The sequence below is a fragment of the Pan troglodytes genome, chromosome 2, assembly GCF_028858775.2.
Source record: "Pan troglodytes isolate AG18354 chromosome 2, NHGRI_mPanTro3-v2.0_pri, whole genome shotgun sequence".
In the NCBI taxonomy this organism is placed as follows: Eukaryota; Metazoa; Chordata; class Mammalia; order Primates; family Hominidae; genus Pan; species Pan troglodytes.
Window position 1 is genome coordinate 56260353 of NC_086015.1, and position 24003 is coordinate 56284355.

Consider the following 24003-nt stretch of genomic DNA (forward strand, 5'->3'; position numbering starts at 1 on the left):
TCCCTGTTCTCTAGGAAGGCTGCTAGTCTCTCACATCTGTCTCTATCTTGCCAAGTCCGGTGGCCAGTTCTGTCTTCCTTTGGTGGATCTCAGTGGTATTTGCAGTGGTTGTCCTTGGCCTTTTTGAAGCTTCTCCTCTAAGCGTCTGTGCCACTAACCTCTGCCGATTGTTTTCCCCCTGCCCCATGAGCAGTTCTTGTTCCATTTGGGTGGGCCTTCCTGTGAATGTTGACGGCCCCACCAGGCTCGTCTCTTAACTGTACTCAACTCCCCCACCCCACAGAATCTCTCGCAGCCTGGGCTTTCAGCTGCATCTGTGCACTGCCATCTCTGCCTGGGTGTCAAACAGGTACCTCCAACCACACAGGCACGGAGGGCACCCCGGGTCTCCTGCCCCTCGCTGCCTGGTCTTCTTCTTGCCTTATCATCTGCCCAGGCACCCAGACCTCTCCTGTGGAAATCAGCCCTTTCCCTCACATGCACACTACTAGCAAGTCCTGTAAGTTCCACCTCTGAAGTGCATCTCAGGCCAGGCCACGTCTCATCCCCTCCTCTGCCGCCACCCTCGTCATGCCACCATATGGCATCTGCCCAACTCACCCCAAGAGCAGCTGGAGAGATCTTTTAAAAATAAAATCAGATCATGTCCCTACCCTGCAGAAAACTTTCCTGGGTCTTCCAGTCACAATCCGGTTAAATTCTAAATTCAGGCTGGGCATGGTGGGCATGGTGGCTGATGCCTGTAATCCCAGCCTGTAATTCCAGCACTTTGGGAGGCTGAGGTGGGAGAATTGTTTCAGCCCAGGAGTTGGTGAGAGCAGCCTGGGCAACAATGGGAAATCCTATCTCTACAAATAATTTAAAAATTAGCTAGGTGTGGTGGTGCACACCTGTAGTCCAGCTGCTCGGGAGGCTGAGGTGGGAGGATCGTTTGAGCCCAGGCAATCGAGGCTGCAGTGAGCTGAGACTGCATCACTGCACTCCAGCCTGGGAGACGGAGCGAGACCCTGACTCAAAAACCCTAGGCCAGGCATGGTGGCTCACACCTGTAAGTAATCCCAGCACTTTGGGAAGGCAAGGCAGGTAGATCACTTGAGGTCAGGAGTTCAAGACCAGCCTGGCCAAGATGGTGAAACCCCGTCTCTACTAAAAATACAAAAAATTAGCCAGGCGTAGTGGCATGCACCTGTAATCCCAGCTACTCTGGAGGCTAGGCAGGAGAATCACTTGAGCCCAGGAAGTGGAGGTTGCAGTGAGCCGAGATCATGCCACTGCACTCCAGCCTGGGTGACAGAGTGAGATTCCATCTCAAAACAAAACAAAACCCTAAGCTCCTCACACAGGCTGACAAAGTTGGGATCAAGGTCCCATCCAGTTCTCCAGACCCGTCTCCCATCCTACCCTCGTTTGTTCACTGTGGGCCTCAAATACCTAGGTTCTCTGCAACTTCCAGGCCCTGGTGTGAGCCATTCTTTCTCTGTCAGTATGCTTCTCCCCTGGATCATGGTGTGGCTGCCTCTCTTCACTCAGACAAGGGTCCCCAAGGAGACCATGCTGAGCATGCCGGCTAAGGCAGACCGTCTTGCAGTCTCACCATTGCTTGGCCTCTGACATGATGCCCTTCAGAGCTCTGGTCACCACCCACAATGACTTTTCCCCTGCTGGCCATTTGCCCTGTTGTAATGTCATCTCCCTGAGGACAGGTGCCCTGTATTCTCACTTCCGTGTCCTTAAAGTCCAGCACAGTGCCTAATACATAGTGGATGCTAAACAAATGTGTACTGAATGAAAGAAAAAGAAACCCGATGGCAACAGGTCAAGTTTACTAGAAAGACTGAGACAGCTGAAGCAAAACCAAGCAGCTGGAGTTGAGCAGAGTCCTTTGACCTCGCCTCCCTTCTTGTAGCTCTAGAAACGGCAGCTGTGTTTTCTCCTCTCTGTACAGAGTTGGGCTGGCACCCCTTCCCAGGAAGCTGGCAGTGGGCCTGGGGCACACACCCTCAGAGCTCGGCTGAGTCACACTCCCATCAGATAAAACCATACACCTAGGCAGGCTACAGGGCTTGATGGAAACCACATCACCTCGGAATCATGATTCAGTTCCTTCCTGCTCAGGAAACGAGCCTCGCTTAGCATTCCTGGCTCTGCTGCCTCACAGGAGCTTTCAGGGCTTTCCATTGTCCCTGTCATTCCCACGCCCAGGACTCCATCACCTCCCTTCCTTCAAATGGGATTGTTTTCCTCCAGCTGGGGTAATGTTGCTACCTGAATGCTTAGGAAGATCCACTCTTCCTTCGTAAGACCCAGAGCCAGCAGAAGCAAGGCCCTCAGGTGCATGTGCCCTTCCCTGCTTCTTGGGGTTATGAGAAAGAAGGACCGGGTGATCTGCAGGAAGTAGGCGGGATTGGTGAACTGCTTAAAAATGGAAGTTTGGGCCGGGCTCCATGGCTCACGCCTGTAATCCCAACACTCTGGGAGGCCAAAGCAGGTGGATCACTTGAGGTCAGGTGTTCGAGACCAGCCTGGCCAACATGATGAAACCCCATCTCTACTAAAAATACAATAAATTAGCCAGGCGTGATGGTGCGCACTTGTAATCCCAGCTACTTGGGAGGCTGAGGCAGGAGAATCGCTTGAACCCGGGAGGCGGAGGTTGCAGTGAACCAAGATCACACCACTACACTCCAGCCTGGGTAACAGAGCGAGAGTCCGTCTTAAAAAAAAAAAAAAAAAGAAAGAAAGAAAAGAAAGGAAGTTTGGCTTTTATAAGCAACTCTAGTGTGAAACTACGATGTCATGAAAGTTCTCTAAGGATATTTAGAAGCTGACGGCATTAAATAAGGTGTCCTAAAGGGAAAAGGGCAAACTGTATTTGAAATCTTAGTGAACAGACATTCCTCTCCTTGAAGTTTTCCTCTATCAGGTTGCCTGAGTCTCATGCCTGCTCCTCTACTTCCTTGTGCTGGGGAGCACTCTCTGCTCCCCAACACGAGGGGATAACACCAGGTCCATGGACTTTCCCAGGAGCCCTGGTCCTGCTCCCAGAGACAGCTACTGTCCCAGCTGCATGTGCCTCTGATGCAACCACATCTGAACCCTGTCAGTGCCCTGGGAGGCACTGGGTGGAGAGAGAAACACTGAAGCCACATCAGTTGAGGGTCCTGCGTGTAAATCCCATCACCTAATAATAACTGAGGCCCTGCTCAGCGTTTCAGACCCTTACCCATAGTGTACGAATCCCTCCAACGTCCTGCAGAGTGGCGATGCTCATTCCCATTTATAGAGCGAGCAAGCTGAGGCTCCAGTAGGGGAGGTCACCTGCCTGAGACAACCCAAATGGCAGAACTGGCAGGCAAGCCCAGGCAATCTGGCCTGAGTCCTGTCTCTTTCCTGGCCGTGCTGATGGGCAAGGATGGCCGCCGTGTGGAGGAGAGAACCTGGAGCCATCTCTGAGTACCCTTCCTGACTACAATGCAGAGGGCGCTCCCTCCCACCCAGCCCCACCCTGGCCCAGCTCCAACCACTTCCTGCAGGACCTGAGATAGTGGTGCGCGGCTTCTCTGATCACGTAGACAGCACAGAGCCAAGTGCCACAGACCCCCAGACTCACCTGAGCCGAGCCCAACAGCCCCCCACCATGGCCCGTGTGCTTCCTCTCCAAATGCTCTCCTGAATCTCCAGCCCCAAAAGCATCAGGACTGTGAGCGTGGGTGGGGGGTGGGGAGATGGAAGGTCCACCAGGAACTGCCGGAGGGTGGGCCTGGCAATCCCAAGAGAGGCAGGTTTGCCTTGCCTCCCACATGCAAAATATGGTTCCCTGAATGGGATTCTGTTTCCAGCTTCCTGTCCCTGCCCCTGATTGTGGCCAGAATAGTCTCAGAGCCACTCAACAGTGGACTTCCCTAGACTCCAGCCTGGGGGAAAAGACTGTTGTTTTCTATTCTCTGCAGGCAGCCAAGGAAGGATGACAGGTTGGGTCAGAGCCCACGTGGGGCACAGGGCTTCCGATTGGTAGGTCAGAGACCCTCCTTCTTTCAGATGAGCAGATAACAGGGATCTACAGCCCACCACAGGAGCCCCTGTACCCAAGTCAGAAAGAGGACGGCAGCATAGACTTCCCCCACAGCCATGCCCTGGGGAGTAGGGCAAAAGCAACCCTCCAAGGGCTGCCATGATCAGCCCACCAAGTTAGCTGTCTGCTGCCAGCTCCAGCTCTCCCCTCCAGAGGCCCTGAGTGGACAAGCAGATCTCAAACTGGCCTGGACCGGCCAAACCGGGCCCCAGCTCCAACCTGTCAGCCTGCATATTTCTCCCCTGCTCCTCAAAGGGCAGTTTTGGCTGTGGTAATGGTGTAGGCTGCCAGCCCAAGAGAGGGCCCCTCAGGGGCTCCAGGCCTGACGCTCCTCATGGCTCCACACACAGTGTGGAGGAGATCCTGCTGAGGACAGACCCTGACCTCTCCAAACACTGGTCATTGGGGCTCCCAGCTCTATCCTGAAATGTACACTATCACATATAGAAGCCGGGTGCAGTGGCTCACACCTGTAATCCCAGCACTTTGGGAGGCCGAGGCAGGAGGATTGCTTGAGCCCAGGAGCTTAAGACCAGCCTGGGCAACGTGGTGAAACCTGGTCTCTACTAAAAATATAAAATTTAGCTGGGTGTGGCCTGTAGTGTCAGCTACATGGGAGGGTGAGATGGAGCACCTGGTCCCAGAAGGTTGAGGCTGCAGTGAGCTGTGATCCCACCATTGCATTGCACTCCAGCCTGGGTGACAGAGCAAGACTGTGGCAAAAAAAAAAAAAAAAAGTCAGGCTTGGTGGCTCACGCCTATAATCCCAGCATTTTGTGGGGCTGAGGCGGGAGGATCACTTGTATCCAAGAGTCTGAGACCAGCCTAGGCAACATAGTGAGATCCTGTTTCTACAAAAAAATAAAAAAATTCGCTGAGTATGGTGGTGCACCCCTGTGGTCCTAGCTACTCAGGAGGCTGAGGTGGGAGGATCGCTTGAGCCCAGGAGGTCAAGGCTGCAGTGTTCATGCCACTGCACTCCAGCCTGGGTGACAGAGTGAGACCTTGTCTCAGAAAGAAAGGAGAGAGAGAGAGAGAGAGAGAGAGAGAGAAAGGAAGGAGGGAGGGAGGGAGGAAGGAGGGAGGGACGGAGGGAGGGAGGGAGAGAGGGAAGGAGGGAGGGAGGGAGGGAGGTGGCTTGCCTAGGTGTCCCTTTAATATCAGAATGGAGAGACCCAGCAAGCACCTGTAGGTGGAAAGAGAAAGGAGTGGATTCTCCTGTCTGTGGCTCCCAGCTCCCTGCTGCAGGGATGCACCCACAGGCCTTCCCCTCCCGACCCTGAACCAGCCTTCTCCGCTTGGCACAGGCATGGCCACCAGAGGGCGCAATCACCCCTCCACCCTTGCTGCAATTCATTCTCCCGTTTTGGAATGAACAGTCCCCATAGCTGCTGCCACTCAAGACTTTGCTGAGCGCCAGAAAGGAACCAAGCCTGCAGCTTCTCTGCCCTCAAGGCATTCCAGTCCAGTAGGTGAGGGAGACAGACAACCTGAGACCCATACACAACAAAGGGGTGCTGCCAAGTCTGTCAGGTGCTGCCCGGTTCTGCATGGGAAAGGTAGGGCAGGGCATTCTGGGAGGGGCTAAAAGAGGCCCCTACTCTCTGGGAAGGACCAAGACCACATCCAGTGACCATCATCAGACTCCCCAGAGAACAGAGCTTAGCAGCTTCCTCCCCTGCAGACCTCTGTCCCGTCTTTATGGCAATTTTCCCTAAGCTGCTTCGTGGAGGCCTGGAGAATTCTCCCTTCCCTCCTCCTGTCCATGCCTCCAGTGAGCTCAGAGTTAGCCATCTAGCCTTCGGTAGCATTTATTGAGTGCCTGCTCTGTGTCAGGTGTGGGGTGAGGGAGGCGAGCAGGGGAGGGTCAGACCAGGCAGGCAGAGGTGAGGTGAGTGTGGAGGTGGCACCGTGCAGGATTCCGGCTCACGGCTATTCGGCCGTGGGTCCCTGGCAGAAGTTCCGGTTATAGAAGTGGTGGTTGTCCCTGGTCAGGGCCATGCCCAGCTGGGCCCAGAAGCTGCGCTGACCACTGGGCTGGTGGGGCCAGAGAAGGACACTCTGGCGGCAGAGGCGCTGGCGCAGCCGCACGTAGCGGGAGCGGCGGCCGTCAGGGCTCAGGATCACCAGCACCACGACGTCCTTGCGGTCCTCCAGCAGGCGCTGCTGGGCCAGCAGGAAGCTGGCGCGCAAGAGACCACTGACCCGGTCCGTGTGGGCCAGCACAAACAGCGTCTTGCGGCTGCCATAGACCGAGGCCCACAGGTTCTCAAAGAGGGTTTTGCCAGGCAGCCAGTCGCGTTCCTCCAGGCACAGGCGGAGTGCCCAGCGCCCACGGCACTCCTCCAGCTGCCCCCGAAGCTCGTTGTACACCCAGTCTGCCACTGCGCTCTGCGTTTTGTCGAAGACCACGAAGGCATCGTAGGGCAGGGCATCCTCACCTCGCCCACTTTGCCGCCCCCGCCAGGGAAGCCAGGCCAGGCACAGGTGGAAGCAGTACCAGAGGTCCCAGCCACAGAGGTGATGCAGCATGGGCACACCCAGGCCCAGAGCCACGGCCAGCAGCGAGAGGGCGAAACAGTCCCAGGAGAGGGCCTCATCCAGGCAGAGGCGCAGGTCCTGTGCAAAGATGCTGAGGCCCTGGAGCTGGCCCGGACTGCCACACTTCACCCGGCTGGGCAGACCAGGCACGGCAGCCTGCACCTCCAGCAGGAAGTCCATAAAGGCCGCCCCACAGGCGCAGTGCAGAGGGTTGGCGCTTACATCTAGTATTTGCAGGGCACTCGCCAGGGGCCCAAACCAGGAGTGGTCCACTGTCTTGAGGGCGTTGGTGCTAAGGTTGAGCTCTCGCAGCTCCTTGGCCTTGGAAAAGAAGCCGGGGGCCACGAAGCTGATGCTGTTGCAGCTGACATCCAGCCTCCGGAGCCGGGTGCCAGCAGGCAGGCTGCCATTGGTCAGGGCCTTCAGCTGGTTTCCCGCCAGGTCGAGGACTTCCAGTTTGGGGAGGAAGTGGAGGCTCCACCACTTAAAGTAGGCCAGGTAATTGTCACGGAGACGCAGCACCTGTAGGCTCTTGGGGAGGTTGCGCAGGGTTTGGGGCAGGAGGGTGTGCAGGCGGTTCTGGGACAAGTCCAGCCAGATCAAACCGCTCAGGCCTTGGAAGAAGTGCAGATAGAGGTCTCCCTCGGCCCACATATGGCCCAGTGCATTGCCGCTGAAGTCCAGGGCCCGCAGCGACGTACTGCAGAGCTGCTGGGACACTTGGCTGTGGATGTTGTTGTGGGCCAGGCTGAGGTGGCGCAGGGTGCGCAGGTGAGCCACGAAGCTGAAGTTGTGGCCCACGCCCTGCATGCCAAAGGGCTGGCTGTTGTAGCTGAGGTCCAGGGCCTCCAGTCGTGGTAGCTCCGTGAATGAGTGCTCGTGGTAGAGGTCCAGCTTATTGTGGGACAGGTCTAGCACCTGCAGACCAGTCAGCGGCAGGAACTGGGAGCCATTGACTGCCTGCGAGATGCAGTTGTGGCTCAGGCGCAGGCACTGCAGGTGCGAGAGCTGGGCAAACATCTCCGGCTGCACGGTCACCAGGTTGTTCCGTGACAGATCCAAGGTGAAGTTGAGGGTGCTGCAGTTGGGCTTGAAGTCTTCAGAGCTGGGAGTGTCCACTGGGGCCGGAGCAAGGTCCCCAGGCTGCAGCCAGACCTTCTCCCCTCCATCTGCCTCCCCCATGGTGGCTGTCAGCTCCGAAGCTCCGCTGATGCGGTTGTCCGACAGGTCCACGTAGCGCAGGCCAGGGAAGGCCCTGAAGATGCCGAGCTGGGCCTGGTTGATGAAGTTCATCTGCAGACGCAGAGTCTGGAGCATGGGCAGGCGGGCCAGTGGCCGGAGCGTGGTCTCATCGAGTGAGCGGAAGAAGATGCCGTGCATGTCCAGCTCCTTCAGGGCGATCAGGCTCCCGAAGGAAGGGGCCAGAGACAGGTGGGCAAAGGACACCCTCTTTTGGTAATTGAAGGACAGGTTAAGCTTGCGCAGCTGTGTTAGGCCCTGGAAGGCCTTGGTTTTAGTGATGCATTTGTAGAGGAAGTTCTCACTCAGGTCCAGCACTCGGAGGTTTCCCAGCCCACGGAACCAACTGGCATTCAGCCAGGAGAGAGAACTGTCCTTCAACACCAGGCCTTCAAGACGGCTCAGGTGGCTGAAGGTATTGGGATGTAGCTGGGGGAAGTGACGAGGGCACTCCATGCAGGGGTTGGGAGCGTGGTCGCAGCGGCGGCAATTTCCGCCCACATCGAGCACACGCAGGGCGGTCAGATTGGCCAGGTCCTCAGGTGCCAGTTTGACGATGCGGTTGTAGGACAACAGCAGATACTCCAGACTGGAAGGCAGGTTGCGGGGCACCACAGTGAGGTTGTTGTACTTGAGTGACAGGTGGGTGAGGTTGCCCAGGCCAAGGAGGGCACCCGGGGCCACCTCCAGTGCCTGCCTGCAGGGGTTCTTGTAATAACAGTTGCCGTCCATGAATAGGAAGCGCAGGGCATGCAGGCCAGCGAGGCTGGCAGAGTCTAGCATCAGGATGTTGGTATGGCTGAGGGACAGGGATATGAGGGATTTGGGCAGCGCAGGCACAGTCATGATGTTGTTGTAGCTCAGGTTTAGCTCTTCCAGGGTGGGCACAGCCAAGAAGGTGCTGGGCTCGATGGTCATGTGACATGGGAAGTGCATGGGGCTGAGGCCAACCGGCGGGCAGTTCCACTTGAGGTTGAGATGCCGCAGGCTGGGCAGGTGGGCAAAGTCAGAATCATGGAGGTGGTGGATGCGGTTGGAGGACAAGGAAAGGCTGGTGACATTGCCACGGGGTGCTGCCATGGAGAAGTGGGGCACAGACTTCAGGAATAGCCAGTTGCAGTTCACCAGGCCATGGGGCTGGAGCTCACAGGGTAGGAAGGCAGGCAAGGTACCCAGGGCCAGGGTCATGGCCAGAACGATGGCCTGCACCAGGAGAGACAGCGGGTGCAGGGCGCTGCGGCAGAAACCCTGTGGGGGTGGGAGGGCTGTGTGAGTGGCCGGCCCCCAGCTCCACCTCCACCCACTCCACTTCATGGGCATCTTCCAGCATCTTCCAACCCCTCTCTCCAAGCCCTACCTGCAGAAGTTCTTCCTGGCTGCCAAGCCCCATTCCCATCCCCCATGGCTTGTGGGGAACCTGAACTCAGTCTCAGACCCAGTCTTGGACTCAGAATTAGGCTTCAGAACCAGGACTGAGACCTAGAATCCAGACTTATGATCTGGAGCTTTCACTTAACCAATCCCTGGCGATACCGGGCCAGGCAAGGTGGCCCACGGCCCCCCCTGGTCTCTCCCCGACTTTCCCTTCCTGCTCCTGAGCAAGGTGGCAGCTGGCTCCCTCCCCTCCAGCTGCCCTGAAATCTGCTCTCTGCCCTCCACCAGCCACCCCACAACCCCTTCCTTTTCCTTCGGCCAAGATTCAGGCAGGTGTGAGAGTCTCCCACTATGGCCCAGGCCGGCTGCCTCCCAGGGACCCTGGCCAGAGGGCACTGCACAGCTCCATCACTCTCTGCCTGCCTCACCTAGCCCGAGAGCCTTTGCCTTATGGGTCAGAACAGATGGAGAGAGGGGTGGCCTGCAAAGTGCCAGACAGAGCCAGCCCCAAGCTACAGGCCCAGTGAGACCCAAACCCAGGCTCCAGCCCCAGCTCCATCAGTGTCTCAGCCTCCTCGTCCCCTCTGGGGGTTTGGGTCTCATTGCTCAGAAGAGGGCTTCAGTGGCTGGGCATGGTGGCTCACACCTGTAATCCCAGCAGTTTGGGAAGCCGAAGTGGGCAGATCACCTGAGGTCGGGAGTTCGAGACCAGCCTGACCAACATGGAGAAACCCTGGCTCTACTAAAAATACAAAATTAGCCAGGCATAGTGGTGCAAGCCGTAATCCCAGCTACTTGGGAGGCTGAGGCAGGAGAATCACTTGAACCCGGGAGGTGGAGATTGCAGTGAGCTGAGATCAAGCCACTGCACTCCAGCCTGGGCAACAAGAGCGAAACTCCCTCTCAAAAAAAAAAAAAAAAAGAAAAAGAAAAAAGAAGAGGGCTTCGGCTCTGAAGTCTTCAGGATTCAGTGAGTGTCCCCAGGGCCATGTGGGTGACAACCCGTCACTGTTGCTTGCAGCTGCCAAGCCCACTTCTTTCCCCACCCCTTCCCAGGATATCCCCTTCCCCAGGGGACTGAGAGCTGTTGTCCTACCATGATGGGGGGCAGGGGCTTCTCCAGAGGGTCTGGCGGGCAGACTGGACAGCAGCTACAGGGAAGGATGCTTCACACTCGAGGTCCCTTCCCACAGGGGCAGCAGCGGCTCAGAGAATAGAGGAAGTAAGATTTTTATACCAGCCTAGTAGCTCCCCCTCCACTCCACCCTGCCCCCAGTGAGGAGGACAGGGTCCCATGAGTCAAAGGCCATTTGCATAGTCAAATGGCAGACAGCTCCTTCACCCCTTCCTCTTTCCACTCCCTTCTCAGACAGCCTACATCCCATGAGGGCCTCACACCTGTCCTCTACCAAGCCCAGGGAGGAGCTAAGGCCCAGAGCTCAGGGAGAGATGGGAATTCGGGGTAGCACCAGTAGCGGGTACACCTTGCTGGGCACACCCCATTCTAAGAGGACACTTCCACCCTCAGGTCTTGGCTCCTGCACCACAGCTGGTGCCCTCAGGACAGCGGCCGCCGACTTGTCCTTTTCTGCCCTTGTGGGCACCATCTCCAGAGTTCTGCAGGGCCTCATGCGTGGAGGGCCAGGGTGTAGCTTGAGCAGGAGGCTAGGCTGCACCTGCCTTCACCACAGCCTTGCAACATCTTCCGGAAACAAGACCTCGTCCTCCACATTCCCAGAGCCCCTGGGGCCCCATCAGAGCACACACCACGTCACTCCAGATGGGGCTCCTAGAGGCCAGGTGTGCGCTGGCCCAGCAGGGCCGCCAGCCAGTCCTCCCCATCAGTTCTTCCCACTCTCCTTCTGATCTAGGTGACGAGACTCAGATTCCTCGGGCCCAAAGCCTTGGGTGACCCCGGGCCCCTCAGCAAGTTCTGCTGGGTCCACCACGCTGAAGGGTGTGCCCACAGCCCACCGTCCCCATGTCCACCAGCCCCCATCCTCTCTCCTAGACCCATGCAGGTGCCACCTCCCTTCTGGCTGTCCTGCCCTGCTCTCCGCCCTCCAGGGGCTGGTCACATTCAGCCCCTAGAGGGAACTGTTCAAACCTAAGTCACACTGGGTCCCTCCTCTGCTCAGACCCCTCCCTGGCTGACTCTGGAGTCAAAGCCACAGTCCACAGATGGCCAACAAGGCCCTATGGGACTTGCCACCCGCTGTTCCCCTGAGTGCTCTCCAGGCCCACTGGCCTGCTTGCAGTTGACTGTGTAGCCCCTGGGCATTCTCCTGCCTCAGGGCCTTGGGATGTGCTATTCCCTCTGCCTGGAAACTCCCCCAAGTCTCACATGACCCCTCCTTTGCCTCCATTATGTCTCTGCTCCCATGTCACCCTCTCAACAGGGCCATCCAGCCTTCTTACAAACCTCCCACCCCAGATCTGGCACTCCTGAGCTCCTTTGCCTGGTCTATGTTTCTCTTTGTCCTAACATTTTTTAACTGCTAGCACACCGGATCATTGATCTTTCATGGTTTATTATATATCGTCTTATTCCCCTGCTGGAATGTCAGCTTCTTGAGGGCAGTGATCTTTTATCTGCATCCCCAGGATCCAGTACAGTGCCCAGCACATAGTAAGTGCTTGATATCTGCTGAATTATGTACACCCAGCAGTCAGCTCTGGGCAGGCACAGAGAGGGTATTTCTGAGTGAAGGCTGAATGAATGAATGAATGAATGGTTGCTGCTGGGAGGAGGCAAGGCTGCACATCTGCCAGCCTGCTCCCCCAGGCCCACTCTGGGTGGTATCATGGCAGGCAGGCTCCATAGTGCCAGGCATCTGGCTGGCTCAGCAGCAGGGGGCGATGGCATCGTCTTCCTGCCCACCTGGGAGCCAATGTTTCAGCTGGGCAAGGACAAGCCTCCTCTGGGTCTTAGCTAGTCTGGCTCTCCTCTCTACAATTCTAGGGGCTTGAGCAGGGGCTCAGAAAGGCGCCAGGGATAGAATGTTGCCCTGAGCCAGGAAGGAGAGCAGTGCCCACTCAGTAGCTGGGTTGCAGGCATCAACCCCATGCTTCCACTCCTGCCTGCCTGGGGTGGAAGGCACCTGCATTCACTCCCTCCATCCACCTCTCAGAGGGATACACCGAAGCTCGGGCTCCTGTGGAGCCCCAAGCCTGAGACTTTCCCAGAGTCCCTTGGACCAGGGACCCAGACCCCCATACCCAGCAGTGGCCCTGCCTTCTTTGGAGGCAGAAAACCAGAGAGGCCAGTAAGCTGACAGAGGGGTCTGCACACACAGGTACAGACCCACGCACATGGACACACTCAGCTTGGAGACACCGATACTGATGTCCACAGAAAAACTTGTCCTGGCCTCAGCCCAGGGAGGCTGGGAAGCCTTCGAGGAGGAGCCCTTATCCCATGTGGGAGGCTGCATAAAGTCCCTCTCAGAGATCCTTGTCCTAATTCCCCAAACCTGCAAACACGTGACCCCAACGCCCCACAGTGTGGCAAAAACGACTTCGCAGATGTGATTAAGTTACCCATCTTGACGGGGGCAGGTGGTGGGGGCAGGGAGGGTGAATGCAATTACAATGTCCCTTATGAAATGGAGACAGAGGGAGATTCGACTACAAAAGGCCATGGGAGCCCAGAGGCCGAGGAAAGCAGAATCAGAGATGTCACCTCTGGCTTTGAAGGTGGAGGAAGGGGCCCCAAGCCAAGGAATACAGCCAGAAAAGGCCAGGAGATGGGTTCTTCTGAGGGGCCCAGACACAGCCAGCCCTGCCAACACCTCAACTTTGGCCCTGTGAGACCCATCTCAGTCTTCCAGCCTCCAGAACTGTAAGAGAATACACTTGAGTTTCTTCGAAGCCACTAAGTTGGTGGTAATTTGTTACGGCAGCCTCAGCAAATGACCATATGCAGATCCCTCATGTCACAGTGGAGGCGCGCCTGCCTCTCCAGCAGGGCTCCTGTTGACTGGGAGACCCGCGTGAGGCTGCACCCCCACTCACAGGCACAGCCTCTCCCACACACCTGGAGGTGGAGTGCTGGGGCTCCACCTCGCAGGCCGGCACTCCCCTCTCCCCTGTTGGGAAAGGACAGGTATATGCACAAGACTGCCCAATTCCCAGGGCCAGAGGCGGTCTCTCAGGGCCAAGCACAAGTCTTGATTTAAAAATATTTTATTCTTTAGAAAATACAGCATTCAACCATCCCAAACTGCAGTGACCCCTGCCCCAGCCCTGACTGACCCCACTTCTTGTGGCCAAAGGTTTCTGGGCTGTGCTGGGACCCTAGTCTCAGCTCCCCGGGAGGCCAGGTTCATGCCAGGCCCCTGACCCAGCCCCCTTAAGCCAGCCAGGCAGGGTCCCCGGACACCCTGGGCACACAGACGAGATGCAGGGACAGCAACAGGGAAGGGTCACAAAATGCCAGCCCGGTGGCCCTCGGACACTGCAAGTGCGTTCAGCTGCCAGCCCTCCTGACCTCCCAGAAACACTTTCCTGGAGCCCAGGAAGGAGGATGGTGGCAGGGAGCGGAAGGTGGGCAGCCCCACAGTCCACACGTGGCCGGCCCTGCTCCAGCCTCCTAGCTGTCATCCCCATTTTCGCCTGGGCCGCGGATGAGGCGCTTATGGCCCCGCTTGCCCCCTGGGCCCTTGGGCTTGGCGAAGGCCTGCTTGAAGGCGTGTTGCTTGGGGTGCACCTCGTCGTAGAGGAACTCTGCCGTCAGCTCTGCCCCATCGCCAATCTCAATCTGTGTGGGGCAAGGCAGTGGTCACCCCAATGGGAGGGGCTCTGACACACACCACCCCTGGTAGCCCCCACTCCTGGGGCACCCCTTGCTCTCACATCCTAGCCCTGGGGTCTCCTGAGGTCTCCCCTTGATTCCCCACCTGGAATGCCACTCCCAGGAAAGCAAGAGCTTAGGGCCTGCTGCCCTGCATGCCTTGGACTCTGCTCGCTGGGGTCACCTCCTCCCTGTCTCCAGGCCCAGGGAAAGGACATGACATGGTAGCCAGGACTTGGACTTTTCTGAGCCACCGATCAGCTGGGCAGCCTTGGGCCATGCGTGTTGCTCCTTGGGCCTCAGATGCCCTATGATCAACACGACAGCAACGATTCCTGCTCTGCCGTCATCTCAGGACCCCAGCGCCCCACATGGAGATTGGGGTGATAGGGCCTGGGGAGGTGAGGCCCTGGGGAGGGCGCCTACTTTCTTGGCGATCTCCAGATGGAAGTCCTGCTCCACGGAGTCGAGGAGGCGGCTCTTGCAGCTGGAGTAGAGCATTCGCTCCTTGATGCTGCACTTGTACCCCGGCATGGAGTAGATGAACACTGTTGGGGGGCAGGAGGTGAGCCTGGGAGGCCTGGGAAACCTGCTGACCTTCGCACCCAGAGCAGGCCTGCCCCACTGCAGACCAGCCCTGCTCCCACCCAGCCACAGGCTTGGGAGCCCTGCCATGGCCACTCACCTACAGACTCAAGGGGGTCGCCCTCATGGGTGTGCTTGTAGAGGAAGAAGTGGTAGCGGGCAGCATCTCGGGGCACCCGGGAGGGCAGCTGGGCCACATCCGTGGGCTCTGTGTGCACCAGCTCAATGGTTTCCCGCTCTAGGTCCAGCTTCTGCCCAGGGCCAAGGGAAGATGGGAGAGCACCAGGTCGGGGTGGGCCCAGGCCCCTCTCCCCAGGAAGCCCTCAAACAGGATTAGCTGGTGGGCAGGAGCCTGATGTGACCTCCCTCTCCCAAGACTCCCCTGCAATGGCCATCCCTCTATGGGGGTCCCTCTGAAGAGGCCAGTCCTGGGCCCAGCCCCAACTCTGCCCCTTTGAAGGTGGTGCTAGAGAAGAACTCCCACCAAGGGTAGTCAACGGTAGTGACTCCTGGGACAGGATGGTGTGGAGGGTCACAACCTCAGGGAGATACTGCCACTGGGCCAGCCCATCCTCAGAGGCAAGGCCTCTGGCGGAAGCATCTTGGAAGGGAGGAGCCGTTTTGCTTGAAAGCGGCAGCCGGAACAGCCAGGGCAGAAGGACCCTGCCTAGGGAAACGGAGTGGTCAAGGAGACAACAGAGGGGATCTGTGACAGGAAGGGCCTCGGGGCTGAGGGGTCAGTGTGACCCCAGGGGTATGGGTGGAGGGCGCAATGGGGCAGTGTGCTCATGGGTGTACCTGTGTATGAGCAGGGCCTGGGGACAAGGGACCAGAACACATCTATGTGCACACAGTGTCTGTGCCCGAGGCGGAATAGGTAGGGATCAGGGAGGGGTGGGGTGGACCATGTGTTCCCACGAGCACATGGACAAGCTGAAGGGGACAGACTGCAGGCTGGTGGAGTGGGGACTCCATGTACATCTGCACATGTGCATGGGCAGGAGTAGGGGTGGTGGCAGCGTGTGCCAGGGTAGGGAGCAGGCACCCACCATCTGGATGTAGTTGACCATCTTCTGCTTGAGCTGCTGGAGTGCCCGCTGGGCCTCAGGCTGCAGGGGGAAGGCGAGGCCCTGCAGGGTCTGGTGCTTGCTTTCCACACTGATCTCTGTCTTCACCTGTGGGTAGGGGAATGGTGAGGGAGGCCCTCACCGGCCCAAAGCAGGGTGTGGCTCCCAGGCAGCACAGGCTGCCACTGGGCCGATATGACCCTGAGGGCTCAAGGCTGGGGCCTCTGCTCCCCACCCACCTCGTTAATGCGGATCTGCTGGAGCTCTCTCTCAGCCGAGGTCAGCGGGGCAGGTGCCGCACAGGACGACAGGTGTTTCTGGTACCCAGCAAAAGAGAGGTCATCCTGCAGGGGTGGGGGTGAATGCAGAGCCATAAATGGGCACCTGGGGATTGGCTAGAGGAGGCCCACGGAGCACGCCAGCTTGCAGCCCTTGGACTCCCCCAGCGCCCCCATCTTCCTCCCGAAGCTGGCACTAGCTTGCTCTCTGACCCTGCACAGTGACCCCTCTCTGTGGGCCCAGGATTGTGTCCCGGTAAGTCCTGGCTTAGGGTTACCTTCACAGTCCCGAAGAGCTCATCCTTGATGTGGCCACCTCCAAACTCCTTTTTCACTGTGGCCCGTGTGGCCGCGTACAGCATCTTCAGCCGCACCTGAAGGGCAAGGGCCAAACCGTGAGAGGCCTCTGGGCAGGGCTGCCTCTCCCGGAACAGACAGGTGCCTCTGGAGGAACTCGGTGGGCTCACTGCGCTGGCACACCTGGCAGAGGGCCAGCCCGGGGCCAGGACGCAGCAGGTGGCCCCCACCAGCAGGGGGAGCCCTTGTCCAGCCTGATCACAGCCTCCGGAGCCAGGCTGAGGCCTGGAGAGCGAGAGGTACCCAGGCTGCGGGCACAGGGACTTGACCCTCTCTCAGACTCCCTAGGGCACGGCCTGACAGCTCTTCCCCCACCCTCCAGGGGCAGGCCTGTGTCCCCTCTTGGATCCCCCAGGGCAAGGCCTTGTTGCCTGGCTCAGCCCCAGCTCCCCTCCTCACTTCCCACTGGCCCAGGACTCACGGGGGAGTTATCAGGCGACCAGGCGAGGAAGAGCCATTCGAAGCCCTGAGCATTCTGTGAGTCGAGGCGGTAGAGCAGGTAGCAGGGCTGCTGGGCGTCCAGCAGTGGCAGCACGGCCCTGTCATAGTCCTGGTCCCAGCGGCCCACCAGCTCCTGCGAGGCACCCAGCACGAGCTGCTCTGGGGGCAGAGGCCGGATGAGCAGCCGCTCCCAGCTCCCACTGCGCCTCCCGCTGCAGACCTCCAGCCTCGCTGTGGCTGCCCAGCTGGCTCAGAGCAGCCGGCTGCCCCTCACCTTCCCTGGAGCCCCCAGGTCCCAGAAGTGTGAGGCTGTGTGGCTGAATGAGTGAGCAAGGGAAGGCACAAAGCTGCCACCTGGGGGCTGCCCCCTGCACACCCCCAGCGCGTGCACACATCCCGCCCCCCACACACACACGTGCGCAGATCACCAACACAAACAGCCACACAAAGACACGCAGCCGTCAGCCCCTCACGGACACCACACCCCTGGGTGCTCCCTTGGACCCCATCCCCACCGCACAGCTGCTCAGCCCACAGTCCCCACGAAACTGCCTCCTGCTCGCCTCCTCCCCTGGGGCTCCAGCAGAAGAACCACAGCAGACTCCCCTCAGGACAAATGTGCTGAGGGGCAGGTCACAGCCCCAGGCCACAGGGACCTGCAGGGGCAAAAGCCTCTGGAAAGGAGGAGCAGGGGCTCCTACCAGACCCTGCATAAACAGACATCCTGCGGCTACCTGCCAGCTGCAGTTCCCTCGAAAATGTCACAGATCCTTGCCGGGCGCGGTGGCTCACGCCTATAATCCCAGCACTTTGGGAGGCAGAGGCAGGCGGATCACCTGAGGTTGGGAGTTCGAGACCACCCTGACCAACATGGAGAAACCCCGTCTCTACTAAAAATACAAAATTAGCTGGGTGTAGTGGCCTGTAATCCCAGCTGCTCGGGAGGCTGAGGTGGGAGAATCGCTTGAACCCAGGAGGCGGAGGTTGTGGTGAGCAGGAGATGGCGCCATTGCACTCTAGCCTGGGCAACAAGAGCGAAACTCCATCTCAAAAAAAGAAAGAAAATGTCGCAGATCCAAAGCAGCCACCATCTAAGTGCCTAGGCCCCACAGGCCTGCTAGCTCCTTGGCTGAAATGGGGCATCCAGCTGCACTTGTAGACTGGGACCTCATCTGGGCACCAGACACCAGCCTGGGTATACACAGGTCTAGCCTGGAGCAATAACTGGGGCAAAGGGGCAGTCAGCCTGGCTGGGGGTCCTGGTGTCAGTCCACCAGACTCTCCTGATCTGGGCAGGGGCCCCGATGCCTGGATGCCCCAACAGACCAGGCCCTCTGAGGCCTCGGCCTCCTCACCGCCCACCCAGAACTCAGACAGGATCACAGTCACAGTGACTTTGAGTAGTCACGGCCTGTGTTGGCCGCTACAGCACTGTCAACATTGCTTAATTTGTTGCTAACATTTTCAAACTGGGAAATTTTACATAAGAAGTAGAATTCTCAGCCTCTCTAGAAAAATCAGGCCCTCTGGCCACACTGGAGCCATCCTCAATTGGAGATGGACAGTGGCTGCCCATCAGGGGCCTGGACCCTCCTGGGCACTCCCAGGTACCCCAACAACTGTCATGCAGAACTGAGATAAAAGTCAATCCAGAGATTCCTCCTGCTTAAAATCTTTGGGGACGGCTGGGCACGGTGGCTCATGCCCGTAATCCCAGCACTTTGGGAGGCCGAGGTGGGCGGATCACGAGGTCAGGAGATTGAGACCATGGTGAAACCCCGTCTCTACTAAAAATACAAAATTAGCCGGGCGCAGTGGCGGTCGCCTGTAGTCCCAGCTACTCGGGAGGCTGAGGCAGGAGAATGGCGTGAACCCGGGAGGCGGAGCTTGCAGTAAGCTGAGATCGCACCACTACACTCCAGCCTGGGCGACAGAGCAAAACTCTGTCTCAAAAAAAAAAAAAAAAAAAAAAAATCTGCAGGGACATCTTGTCTGGGAGGCAACAGGGAGGGCCGAGGACTGGGGTCAATGAGTGCAACTGCCTTTTTAAGGGTGGGGTGGCTGTGGCCTGCCACTCCAGGAAGCCATCACTAATATTCTGCCACAGTGACCCCTGCCCAGTCTCTGAGGGCATCAGAATTTGGACTCCCTGGGCAAAGCACTGCCAAGGCCCTAAAACTTGGAATGGCAGATCCTGCTTTGAGCCAACACAACGCGTGGAAAGTCAGCTGAGCACCAGGCCCATTCAGGCAGCCATCCAAAGTGCCCGCTGCTGAATGGCTAATGAGAAGAGCTGGGAGGACCTCTGGGGAGCCTGGCCCACCCCAGTCCCAAAGTCTGTACCCCTCACCCAAAGGGACAGTCCATTGGCACGGAGGAAAGGTGAAAAAATGTTCTCTGGCCTCTGACCTCCCAATCCTCCTCAGTTTAATCCTCTGCCTCCCCAAACCCTCCCCACTTCAGGCCTCAGCTCAAGTCCCAGTGTCCCCAGCACTGCCCTCTATACAGCTCCCAGGTCCTCAGGGGCAAGGCCAAAGCCCAGCCAAGCCTAGAACCCTCCCATCCTACTCTCAGATGAGCCAGACACTCATCCCTTTTCCCCATCATGGGGGCACTTCCAAGAGAAGGGTGCAGGATCTCCTTAGGTCTCCCCTCGGACAGCAGCTGAGCCAGGCCAGGCCACAAACAAATGGGGTGGGTGGCACCAGCCACAAGGGGCAGTGCTGGATTCACTTATCCCCTGCCCCTCTGCCCAGCCCAGCTCGGCATCCTGGCCAGGCCCATCTGAATATCCATGCAGCCTCTGGGAGGTGGCAGGACCCCAGGACAGGGCTCTATTTGCTGACCCCAGCTTCGGCTTCCTGCTCTGCATAACAGAGGTGACAATCGCGCCCACCTCTGATGCTGCCCTGTGAGGCTCTCCTTTGTCAGGATGGCCTCACACCCATTTCCAGAGTGGGAAATTGAGGTCCCGGCAGGCCAGGGGCCAACATCCTCCTTCCCCCACCCACAGAGGCAGCAGAGTCCACCCCCAAGCCTATACCCTGGCCTGTGAGGGGCACTCACCGTCCTCAATCACAACCTTGATGAGCCGCACAGAGCCAGCCCGTGCCTTGGCAAAGAATTCCTTCAGCTCTTCCGTGGCTATAAGAACAAGAAACATGGTGGGGGATGAGTGGGCAGAGTGGACACAGACGAGTATGGGGCCTGCTCTGTCCCACAGGGTCTGGTGGCTGAGCTGGGAACCAGGTTAAATACAGCCCCCCATGTGACTGGGAACCTGAGACAGCCACTGAACACAAGCTCCCAAATTTAGCCAGCAGAGGTGGCAGGCGAGTGGCCTGCTGGCTGGGATAGGTCCGGTGATGGGGCGGGGTGGGCAGGGATGGGACAACCCACCAGAAGATGGGCAGGCTCTGGCATAAGCCAGGCCAGCCACAGTGAATAGCCTCCATCTGCCCCCTGCCCCCCAGGATGGCCGAGCTCTGGGCTGGCCTGGACACACTCAGCACAGTCATATACACAGAAAAAAGAACACAGACAAATGCCCCCACTGTGCAATGACCACTATGCCCATTCATACACACACACACACACACACACACACACACAGAGAGCTCAATCCAGCATGTGTGAATGTAACACACAACACGCATGTGTGACAGAGGAGCAGAAATTCAAACACCCTCATACATGAACACATGCTCAGTTGCTCAAACACAAATGGACACGCATGTTTAGATACGCAAACACACACAGAGATATAGTCCCCGGCTTGCTAACACGCACACAGGCAGGCAAGTGCAGAGCTTGGCTGAGACATGTGTGCAGGCAACAGGATGTATCAAAGTGTACACAGAAGCACATGGACACGCATGACACCCATGTGTGCAGCCCCAGTCCCAGCCCTCCAGCCAGGCTGTCTAACCCTGAGACCCGAGGAGCCACAGCCAGCCCAGATACAGCCCTGTGGGGGGTGGGGGGACAACATGCCCTTAACCCTCAGGCAGTCGGGGCAGCTTCCAGAAGGAATGGCTCCCCGAAACTCACTAAGAGACTCCATCTTGGTCAGGTGCGGTGGCTCTCACCTGTAATCCCAGCAATTTGGGAGGCCAAGGCGGGCAGATCACCTGAGGTCAGGAGTTCAAGACCAGCCTGGCCAACATGGCAAAACCCCATCTCTACTAAAAATACAAAAATTAGCCAGGCATGGTAGCACGCACCTGTAATCCCAGCTACTTGGGAGGCTGAGGCAGGAAAATCGCTTGAACCCGGGAGGCGGAGGTTACAGTGAGCTGAGATCACACCATTGCACTCCAGCCTGGGCAACAAGAGTGAAACTCCGCCTCAGAAAAAAAAAAAAAAAAGAGAGACTCCATCTTGGTCATTGGGCTGTAGAGCTGGAAGGTGAGAGCCAGTGAGTGACCAAGGACCCCAGGGCAGAGGTGAGGACCATGGTGAGAACTGGGGAGCCATAAGTGGTGGATCTACTAGTGGACAGGGAAACCACCACGGCCCATGTGGGGAAGGGCCCTGCTTGGGTCCCTGGGTGAGCAGGGCTAGGCCAGTGTGACCTTGAGGCTGCCCAAGGGTCAGGGGAATTCCGTCAGGAACACAGCTGGAGGCCTGAGGTCAGAGAATATTTATAGGGCCAGGACTGGGCAACTGAGGGGCGGGGGGGCCTTTAGGAAAACAAACTCTGGTTATGTCCTCAGGTGCCCCCCCTTTGCAGAGTGACCGTTAATCTGAGACCTCAGGCTATGCACCACCCTCCAAGGCCACTGGGTGGGCTGGGGCCCAACTGAGCTCAGCAGACCCTTAGGGCTCAGAGAAACATGGCATGGAACTGTAGGCAGGTGGACACCATCCCACTGGGCCAGGACAGAACTTTCCATCGGCAGATCCCAAGCAGGTCCCTGAGGCCCCAAGCCTGGCCTCTGGGGCTCCACTTCTCCCTCAGCTGTGTGACTCCTGACCTCTCTGAACTTCAGTGTATAAAATGGAAATAATAGCCCCAAACTTGGGAGGGCTGTGGTGAGGGGTAAATGGGAGAAAGGGCTTGGCGATGGCGGCCTCTATTAATAACAATTAATCTTTTATTATGATAATAACAGCAAGCTGACTGTGCTGAGCTGCCCCTTCTACCAGCCCAGACCTTCCCAGAAGGAAGGCCAAGAAGCTCCCCTAAGGGACAGGCCGACAGGCCCCTTCTAGTGTTACCAGGGCAAACTGACACCCCCACAGGGAAAGGCACATCCCTGCCCACCCCAGCCCCAATGCCTGCCCAGCCACCATCAATAATCCAGAGGCCAGGCCTGGGACACCTGAGCCTCTATTATCAATGATTCATGAACACCTTCCCTCCGACTCCAGTGAGCCTCACGTTACAGGTCCCTTTCCTGCCTGCTCTGCGGTCAGCAGATCCACACCTATGGTCAGGACAGGGCTGGCACTTGGTCCTCCAGGGTGATCTCTGCTGCCAACTTCCCAGGCCAGAAATGGGAAGAAGTGGGCTGCTCACAGGTGGAAGGAGGGCTAGGGGCAGCCCAGTCCCCAGTGACCCCCTCGGTGGGCCTGTCTCACTATGGGAAAGGAGGGAGTGAGGCAGCAGGGAAGGGGTATGGGGTGGCTAACTTCCTGGGATCTCCTCCACCAGGGCTGGAGGCTGGGAGGCAGCAGCTATGACCAGACAAAGGGGAAGGAAGAAGCTGGCCAGGAGGCAGTTCCCTCCTGTGGGGCTGAGTCATGAAGCCTGCCCGCCAGCTCCTCCTGGAGAAAGGCTGGCCCATCTGGGAGCCCTGGCCCTGACCCAGGCCCCTGCCTTCGCGAGGCCAGGGAAACCTTCTCAGGGCAGCCCAGCCACCAAGTGGCCACAACCGCACCAGGATTCAGGTGGTCAGGCAGGTCGATGGTGGCAGCCCCAGGCAGGGGATCCTAGTGTGGTGGGAGGGGTGGCTGATGGCCAAACCCGCCAGGCTGTGTGGGCAAACAGCCCGGGCCTTCCCCACAGGCCAGGCAGCTCTCTCAGGCCAGTGACAGAGGAGGACACTGAGCCCCAGGTAGAGTCAGGGCACCTGGCTCCCAGCCATTGCTTCTCTCACAGCCTGTCCAAGAAGGAAACTGGGACCCCTAGGGGAGGGGAGGGTGTGATGCTAGGGAATGGTGAAGCTTCCTAGGGATGGGGGCTGGGGGTGGGAGCTGGCCTGGATTCTTTAGGGCCAGGACTCTCCCCCCAGAACCCCATATCTGGACCTCTTCTCTGTCTGCAGCCTGGAGCTGGGATCTTCCAACCAGACTGAGGCAGACTCAGAAAGTCACAGTGGAAAATGGGAGGGAGGTCAGAGGTCAAGGTCAGATAGGCAGCTTTCTCCATCCCACGTAGAAGTCTCTGTTCCGGGTTTTCCCTAGCCTGGGGAGAGTGAGTGTCCTGGGAGGAGCAAAGGTCAAGGCCTTCTCCTAACACACATAAACAAGCCCATTCAAGTCAGACACATGCGGTATATGCATCCTTGGCTAAAATGCACACTGAGACGCACTCCAACTGTGCACACACACAGACACCCACATACATGTGCACACTGCCATGAAACACTGATGTCTAAAGAGGGTCCTATGCGACCTACAGTGTCCATTCAAACAGTCACTAGTGCCAGTGCATGAATGACCCTAGATGTACACAAGCGAGTCACATCCAGAGGTGCACAGGCAGGACTGTAAACGGAAGACGTGTGCACATGCGTGTACACCCACTCCCGGAAAGGAACAAAAATATACAGATGGGCACACACAGCCACATTCATCTCCAGGTAGGCACACAGATACTTCCACCCCAGTTGTGTACGTACACATACACCCACTCCCAGCTATGCACACCACGTCCGTACTCCCCCAGATGTGCCCACCCCAGGCGACCCGCGGCTGCAAAAGAGAACAGGAAGCTTTCTCCCGGCTGGGGTGGGGTGGAGGGAGGGGCCGAGAGCCGGGGAGGGGGCGCTTCCGAGAGCCCAGACCGAGGCCCCCTGCCCGCCCGCCATCCGCCCTCACCGTGGATGCCCGTTTGGTGCGCCATGGTTCGGCGCTTCGCTCCGTCCGCGCCGTCGGAGCCCTCCGCTGGACCCTGGCCCGGCAACGCTCGCTGGACCAAGAGAGGAGGAGGATGTGGCGGAGGTTGTCGAGCCTCGCGCAGCTTCCCGGGCGGTGCCGCAGGACCCGCCCCCAGCGGCGCCCCGCCCCCGACAGGCGCGGCAGGGAGGCGGG

The 24003-nt window shown here is 58.4% G+C and overlaps 2 protein-coding genes across 3 annotated transcripts; both read right to left on the reverse strand.

Annotated features, from left to right (window-relative positions):
* Positions 1 to 5867: 5867 nt before the first annotated feature.
* TWF2 (twinfilin actin binding protein 2) lies at positions 5868 to 24002 on the reverse strand. 2 transcript variants are annotated; one of them, XM_024355211.3, is made up of 9 exons: positions 23791 to 24002; positions 19813 to 19890; positions 16727 to 16905; positions 16227 to 16322; positions 15910 to 16014; positions 15653 to 15778; positions 14704 to 14854; positions 14445 to 14566; positions 5876 to 9100 (listed from the first exon to the last, which is right to left on the reverse strand). In XM_024355211.3, exons 1-9 carry the CDS (start codon positions 23813 to 23815, stop codon positions 6005 to 6007), a joined length of 3978 nt encoding a protein of 1325 aa, XP_024210979.2. In that variant the 5' UTR covers positions 23816 to 24002; the 3' UTR covers positions 5876 to 6004.
* LOC134806945 (twinfilin actin binding protein 2) lies at positions 13396 to 24002 on the reverse strand. The gene is made up of 9 exons (XM_063805888.1): positions 23791 to 24002; positions 19813 to 19890; positions 16727 to 16905; positions 16227 to 16322; positions 15910 to 16014; positions 15653 to 15778; positions 14704 to 14854; positions 14445 to 14566; positions 13396 to 13985 (listed from the first exon to the last, which is right to left on the reverse strand). Exons 1-9 carry the CDS (start codon positions 23813 to 23815, stop codon positions 13818 to 13820), a joined length of 1050 nt encoding a protein of 349 aa, XP_063661958.1. The 5' UTR covers positions 23816 to 24002; the 3' UTR covers positions 13396 to 13817.
* Position 24003: the final 1 nt, after the last annotated feature.

What these genes read in the sequence shown, in the direction of transcription:
- LOC134806945 (XM_063805888.1), bottom strand. Translation starts at nt 23,815, where the DNA reads ATGGCGCACCAAACGGGCATCCACG. An exon ending in GCACCAAACGGGCATCCACG is followed by an intron (nt 19,891 to 23,790) that starts GTGAGGGCGGAT and finishes TTGTTCTTATAG; the next exon opens with CCACGGAAGAGCTGAAGGAA. An exon ending in GGTCGCCTGATAACTCCCCC is followed by an intron (nt 16,323 to 16,726) that starts GTGAGTCCTGGG and finishes CTTGCCCTTCAG; the next exon opens with GTGCGGCTGAAGATGCTGTA.
- TWF2 (XM_024355211.3), bottom strand. Translation starts at nt 23,815, where the DNA reads ATGGCGCACCAAACGGGCATCCACG. An exon ending in GGTCGCCTGATAACTCCCCC is followed by an intron (nt 16,323 to 16,726) that starts GTGAGTCCTGGG and finishes CTTGCCCTTCAG; the next exon opens with GTGCGGCTGAAGATGCTGTA. An exon ending in CGACCCCCTTGAGTCTGTAG is followed by an intron (nt 14,567 to 14,703) that starts GTGAGTGGCCAT and finishes GCCCCCCAACAG; the next exon opens with TGTTCATCTACTCCATGCCG.